This window comes from Dendrobium catenatum, unplaced genomic scaffold (genome assembly GCF_001605985.2).
Source record: "Dendrobium catenatum unplaced genomic scaffold, ASM160598v2 fragScaff_scaffold_1220, whole genome shotgun sequence".
Lineage (NCBI taxonomy): Eukaryota > Viridiplantae > Streptophyta > Magnoliopsida > Asparagales > Orchidaceae > Dendrobium > Dendrobium catenatum.
Genome location: NW_021319682.1, coordinates 422885 through 429959, shown reverse-complemented (window position 1 = coordinate 429959; position 7075 = coordinate 422885). Strand labels below are relative to the sequence as shown.

Genomic DNA, 7075 nt, shown 5'->3' with positions numbered 1-7075 from the left:
AATTGCTTGAGGCATTTTCTTCTCCACCATTCGGCCATATCCTTCATGTTGGATAATTAGCCTCTATCAGTTAAAATGGGAAAGCCTCAACCAATTATTTTCATATTTTAAAAAGGAAAAAAAAAATCAGCAATGTAATTACATGGTCTTGAAGTGGAATATACTTCAACAAATTTTAAACATTGGTGGTTTTAGTGGTGGATGTTTTCTTTAAATTGAGAACAGAGATCATGGCATAGGATACATCTCATGAAATTTATCATTGATAATTCTTTTTTCATACGTGGGGAAATGGATTTACGTGAATAGTCAAATTCTGTTTCATACGTGGTTCATGCTAGCATAAATTTTTTCGCCAGAAAGCCACCAAAAATGATGAAATTCATCTAAAAAGTCATGATTTATGTTGATGATTTCTGCAGATAATAGGCGCTTTTTCTGTAGTGAATTATCAATAATGAACTTATTATTTATAATATAAGATATTAAATTATTGGATTTTAAATTTTGAGCTTAATTGATTATTATCACCTATAAAATTTTATTTTTTTTATGAGTTATTAAAATTTTTGAAAGTTAATATTCTTTTACTATTTTGAGTTGAATTCAAATTGAATACAAGTCACACAAGAACAAATAAATCAAATAAGAACTTGCTATTCATAAATATCTTTGAAGTTGAGCCAAACTCTAACGAATAAACTTTAAAAAGAGCCAAACACTAACAATCAATGAGCTCAACTCAAAATAATCTCATTTATCATTAGAGCTCTTTGAATCCATTTTGTTATTTGTTGATGCTTATAGATGCAAATAAACTAAATCAAATTGATGCTTATATATTTGATTTACTCATAATATAATTTTATGTAGAATAAATCATTATATCAAAATCTACCAACATTTAGATACCATATATCAGAAACAAACAACTAATTATTAAATTCCTTCCAATTAATCTCCGTTTTACTTGACTTTAGTCAACTAAAAGGAAGCTTCGTCTTCTCTCTCAGTTAATCTCCGTTTATTTGACTTATGCTGCATGTGACCATTTCCAGCTGGAGTTCTTTCTCTTCCGAGCTCTGTTTCTCATACTGTTCAGTTGTTCTGCTCTCACAACCTCGATCGTCGGTGCCATGGCGGAATTAGTTGTAGGTCCAATCATGGAGAAGATAATCAACGTTTGCTCTGATTACCTGGAAGATGAAGTCGGACAGCAGACGGGCATGAAGAAGGAACTGGAAAGGCTGCGAGAGAATCACCCGAAGATCCAAGCTGTCGCCTTCGCCGCTAAACAAGCACAAATCAGCGATCAGAACCCGGCTTTCAACAAATGGATATGGCAGCTGCGAGATGCTATTGATGAGGCGGATGATGTGCTCGATGAGTTTGAGTACACAAAGCATAAAGAACAGCTCACCAAAAACACGGAAGAAATAAATGTGCGTTCGGCCACCTGCAGGAGCTTCCTATTTGATTCTGCTCGCGAATATATGATCAGAAAAGAAAGTTCATGAGCATCCTATTTGAAAGTCGTCATAAAATTCTCAAAATTGCCGAACGTGCTCTCAAAAGGGATCCCAACTTGAAGCGACTGGAGGAGGCTGTGCAGAAACTTGATAAAGTTTCGGCTGATGTTACTACTTTCCTTCATCTTTTAGACAGCGCGAAGCAGGAACAGAAGGAGCAGGAGGTTCATTTCTACAAAACACGTGAAACAGGATATTTGCCTAAAAATGATCTCATCGGGCGGCGCAAGGAGAAGGAGCTTGTTATGGAGTGGCTGAGTCCATCAAATGAGCCTTGGGGAACTGATTTGTACAGAAACATTTCTCTTCTATCTATAGTGGGCCATGGTGGTATGGGGAAGACATCTCTCTTGCAACATGTTTATAAAGATGATGAAATTACAAAGGAATTTGATTTTCGAATGTGGGTTTGTGTTTCCAACAACTTTGATGTGAAAAAAGTCATTGCAGATATGTTAGAATCTCTTAAGAAGGAGAGGCCTCGTTTGGAGACACTTGGGGAACTTCAAGGGTGTCTCGAGGAGGAGGTGATGTCTAAAAAGTTCTTACTTGTGTTGGATGATATTTGGGAGGAGGATGACGAGAAGGATAAAAACAAATGGGAGGATGTGCTTGCCCCTCTAGCTTATGGGGGTTTTGGTAGTAAGATTCTGGTAACAACTCGAACGGACTCAGTTGCACTGATGTTCGTAAAGGTAATTAAAAAGAAGGAGAAAATAGTTAAATTAGAAGGCCTCGAGGAAGATGAGTGTTTGGAGCTCCTCAACTCTCATGCATTTGCTGGTGTAGAGAACCCCCCTGATGATCATAAAAAATTAAGTGCCATTGCTCGAGAGATAGTTAAAAAGCTTTTAGGATCTCCATTGGCAGCTAAAGTCATTGGTGGTGTTCTGAAGGACAACTTGGATGACAAGCATTGGAGGATAGTTCTAGAAAGCAATTTATTGGATCAGAATTCTATCCATTCCATCTTAAGACTGAGCTATATAGTTCTGCCAAATCATTTACGAAATTGTTTTGCATTTTGTTGTATGTTCCCACAAGATCATACGTACCATAAAGATGATTTAGTTCGAATGTGGATTGCATTGGGTTTCATTCAGCCGTCTCAAGCAATGACTATGGAGGATATCGGAGGAAGGTATTTTGATGTTTTTGTCAAAAAAGCTTTATTTGACAAAGTCGGAGATGACTACAAGTTCAGATATAACTACAAGGTCGGATATAACTACAAGATGCATGATTTAATACATAAGTCAGCATCTAATTATTTTGCACATGAATGTGGTAAACTTGTGGATGATGAAGAGTCATCTCTCAAAATTTATTAGACTATTCGACACTTATCCGTTAGAACTACAAATCCAGGCATCTTAAGAAAGATTGAGAAGTTTAAGCATTTGCATTCTCTTTTCTTGTTCTATAAAGATTCTGATCAGGATCTTTGCAGTGGACTTATTGAAACATTCAAAGCATCGAGAAGCTTACGCTTATTATGCATATTTACTTTAAACTTGAGAATGATTCCTGAGGAGATTGGAAATTTGATACATCTTCGATACTTAAAGATTGAGGGCTATAATTTGACTAGGCTACCAAGATCTATAAGTAATCTCTATCACTTGCGATACTTAATATATGATCACCCATGGAAGCTAAGCCAACCTAAAGTTGATGATTTTTTCCCAAGCGATATTAATAACCTTTCTAACTTGCGTTACCTGAGATTGCCCGAGAATTATATTTCATTGATATGTGGGATTGGGAAGCTAAACTCTCTTCAAGAACTGGATATGTTTGATCTAAGAAATGAGATAGGTTTTAGAATTGATGAGTTGAAGTATTTGAATGATCTTTGCAAATTAGGAATCAACTGCCTTGAAAATGTGAAGGACGCCGAGGAGGCTCGTAATGCCCAATTATGCGAAAAGAGGAGGCTCACAGATTTGAACTTATGGTGGAGTAACACTTATTCGAGGATCATCGATTTAGATGAGAACGTGCTCGACAACCTTCAGCCACCAAAATGTCTAAGGAATCTGAGGATAAATAATTACGGAGGTTCAAGGTCTGCAATATGGATGAACAATGTCAATCCAATCTTCAATCTAGAGAAAATCGAATTGAGAGATTGCTTGGAGTGTGAAACTCTTCCACCTTTTGGACAACTTCCCATCCTCAAGTCACTAACACTTTATAACATGCCGAAAATAAAATGCCTCGAAAGTAAATTTAATGTGATTGATCAATACCATGCCTTTCCATTGCTAGAGGTGTTATGTATTGAGAGATTAGAAGCATTAGAGGATTGGTTTGAGGCAGGAGTAGCTGCTGAAGATGGATGTTTGTTTCCTTGCTTAATTGAACTGAACCTATTTAGCTGCCCGAAGTTGAAAGAATTACCCTCTTTGCCTCCTAAGCTCAAGAGGTTGCAGATAGAAAACACTGGGTGGAAGACTTTGAATTTTTGTAGCAATTCAAATCCTATTCCCCTTGAAGTATTATCGGTCTGTAACTGTCCAAACATTACATCCCTTCCTCTTGATGAAATAGCAGGACTTGCAGCACTAAGATTCTTGTCAATTATAAATTGCCCCAATCTGATCTCTCTCGGAATATATCAAGAAGTGGAGACCACTAATAATTGCCATCTCATACTTAGCCATCTCTGTATAAGTGATCCATCGGTGTTGCTAATGGAACCATTGAGAAGTATCGCCTCCTTAAAAAACCTGGTTATCTTTGGTAATAATGAACTGGTTTCATTTCCAAATGAGGCGGAGCAGTGGTTTCTCAATGATAGGTCTTCTCTTTCTGAGCTGCAATTTTTATGGCTCAAATCCTTAGAGTCTCTCCCTTCCTCCTTGGAAAGCTTATCTTCACTTCAGAACCTATCTATTAGAAATTGCCCCAATCTGAGATCTCTGGGAAGATATGGAGAAGTGGAGACCACTAATAATTGTCATCTCATGCTCAGCAGTCTTGAAATAAGTGATCCATCGGTGTTGCTAATGGAGCCATTGAGAAGTATCGCCTCCTTAAAATGGCTTTCAATTATGGATAATGATGAGCTGGTTTTATTTTCAAATGAGGCGGAGCAGTGGTTTCTCAATAATAGGTCTTCTCATTCTGAGCTGCAATTTTTCTGTCTCAAATCCTTAGAGTCTCTCCCTTCCTTCTTGGAAAGCTTATCTTCACTTCAGAAACTACATATTTCTAATGTTCCATTGCTTCGGGAATTGCCGAACCTTCCTCCCTCTTTGAAACGTCTATCAATTCAGTCTTGTCATCCAGAGTTATTTGAGCGCTATCGAAAGGATGGAGGCTCCGATCGCCACAAGATTGCTCATATTCCTGATATCTTTATTCGTTAATGAAAAATTCAAAATACATAAGGTGAGCTTCATTCTTCTTATCTTAATAAATTGTTTGATATATATGAAATGTGAAGAATGCAATGGCAGCATGAACAAGTTTGTATCAGTGATATTGATGTACTTAATTTTATTTATGTATTATTTGATGGTCCTTTTTTATATACTAGTTTTAATGCACGTGTGCACACTGCACGTTGCTAGAATCGTAAAAATAAATGAAAATATAAGAATTATTACTCTCTCCTCTCAATAGAATTTGACCTTCTTTGTATTTTCTTCCACCCTCCACGACAAAGTCATGTGTATTTTTCTTTCTCTTCTCAAGATATTCTTGTCATATTAGCACAAGAAATATGATCACATGCTTCAGACGAGAACCTACTAAAGTCTTAAATGTTGTTAACTACAACAAAAATTTCTAGTATTTAGAAAAGAGAATGCAATTAGTAAAAAATTGGCATCTTAAAAAAAAAAAGTAAATAACTCTCAAAATTTTGATAACCATTTCTTAACTAAGTATACAATAACCTTAGAATTTTGGAAAAAAAAAACCTTAGAATTTTGGAAAACCTATTGATAGTTCTCTTCATTGGTTGTTGCATCCGATGATATGTTTGGCGAGAGAGAGCACCGTTGGTGAAGTGATAACAATTGATAAATGATTGAAATACTTTTCAAGCAAAGGCATGTATATCTAATCTCATATGATTGAGAGCTTATAATGTTCTTCATGATAAATCTTACTCAAAGAGAACAATCTTCAATACTAATGCATTAAATGAAATGCATTAAGAGGATAAAAATTGATAGTCAAAGTTGTGATCTGAGAAATGACTGAGCATAAATTTAATATCATTATTCCCAAATCTATAATCGTGGCTCATCTTAGGATATTAACTGAAATGTTATATATATGTTGTATGGGAAAAGAGCAACAAAAAAATTACGGAAGACAAGTTTAAATCCTACCTCTCCATTTCATGTGATCTCAGAAAAGAGCAACGAAAAAAGAAAGCAATATTAATTAAAATAAGTAGTCAAATTCACTAAGATCATAATTTATGAATTAAAAAAAAAGGGTTTCAGATGGCTGTTTGCTTCTTTATTAAATTGAAAAAAAGGGTTTCAGATGGTAATAAATGTTGAATATATGATGACAACTTGCATTGAGCAGTAGTAAATTTTTTTTTCTACAGCACTGTTAGGTAATTGAAATCAGCACTAAAGTGTTCTTATTATGAATAAGCCTCTTCTGTTTTTGAACCTTCAGTTATATATTATCTGTGACCATGACAGGAAGGATGCAGGCTCTACACTACAGAAAGTGCAATTGCTCTTTCCTTGGCCTTCCTTATCAATGCATCCATCATTTCTCTAAGTGCTGCTATTTTAATCAGTAAATTTGAGTCCAGAAGATAAAACTAAGTGTGATGATTTAGATCTCAACAAAGATTCATTTTGACTAAAAGTAAGTCAATATCAATTTGAATGATTTGGTTATTTCTGCTACATCAGCAAGCTCAAATCTGTATATCAGTATATGCAAGAAAATGCTTATATTCTCCGTAATAATGAATGCATAATTGACACCTCTTTGTACTATAAACTGAATGTCCTAGTATAAATACACGTGCACCTGAATAAAATTTTAAAAATAAAAAATATATTTAAAAAAGAGAATACGTGAATAACAACACAAGGTAGCAGAAGACGACCTACCAAAAATTCTTTATTTATTTTGGGAAAAATTATACATGAAAAAATGCAAATACAAACATGTTGACCTCAATAACATATTCTTAAAAAAAAAAAAGAAGAAATCAATGAATACCTGAATCCAGAAATCCTGCTCAAATCCTGGCTGAAATCCACAAAATCTGGCTCAAAACCTGCTGAAAGCACTATTCATTCGACGCCGTTCGCGTCGTTTACCAGGATTCGCTCATTTGGCAGAAGCTCCCGCTCTCCAGCCCCTTTAAAATGAAACGAAGCCTTCGGGCGTCGCCCCCTCTCTGTGATCTCCGGTCTTCCGAAACCGAAGCCCACGATCCTGCTGTGCGCTAAACTCCAACCTCCCATCCGAACTCAACCCAAGGCCTCCCGATCTCTTCTTCCTCCATTCAATCTCCCATCATCCAAGCTTCAAAAGTCGGACCAATCTCCACCTCC

At 35.9% G+C, this 7075-nt stretch overlaps 2 protein-coding genes across 2 annotated transcripts; both read left to right on the top strand.

Annotated features, from left to right (window-relative positions):
• The first annotated feature begins 795 nt into the window (after positions 1 to 795).
• LOC110094178 (putative disease resistance protein RGA3) lies at positions 796 to 2965 on the top strand. The gene has a single exon (XM_020819380.2). It carries the CDS (start codon positions 1514 to 1516, stop codon positions 2858 to 2860), a length of 1347 nt encoding a protein of 448 aa, XP_020675039.1. The 5' UTR covers positions 796 to 1513; the 3' UTR covers positions 2861 to 2965.
• A 50-nt stretch (positions 2966 to 3015) lies between these two features.
• Positions 3016 to 6870, top strand: LOC110094259 (putative disease resistance protein RGA4). The gene is made up of 2 exons (XM_020819485.2): positions 3016 to 4898; positions 6738 to 6870. The coding sequence occupies exons 1-2, from the start codon at positions 3050 to 3052 to the stop codon at positions 6800 to 6802; spliced, it is 1914 nt and encodes a 637-aa protein (XP_020675144.2). The 5' UTR covers positions 3016 to 3049; the 3' UTR covers positions 6803 to 6870.
• The last annotated feature ends 205 nt before the right edge of the window (positions 6871 to 7075 follow it).

Excerpts from the sequence above, each read along its gene's own strand:
- LOC110094259 (XM_020819485.2), top strand. The coding sequence starts at position 3,050 with ATGATTCCTGAGGAGATTGGAAATTTGATACATCTTCGATACTTAAAG. Across the intron at positions 4,899-6,737 it reads TATTCCTGATATCTTTATTC|CTGAATCCAGAAATCCTGCT; the intron begins GTTAATGAAAAA and ends ATCAATGAATAC.
- LOC110094178 (XM_020819380.2), top strand. The coding sequence starts at position 1,514 with ATGAGCATCCTATTTGAAAGTCGTCATAAAATTCTCAAAATTGCCGAA.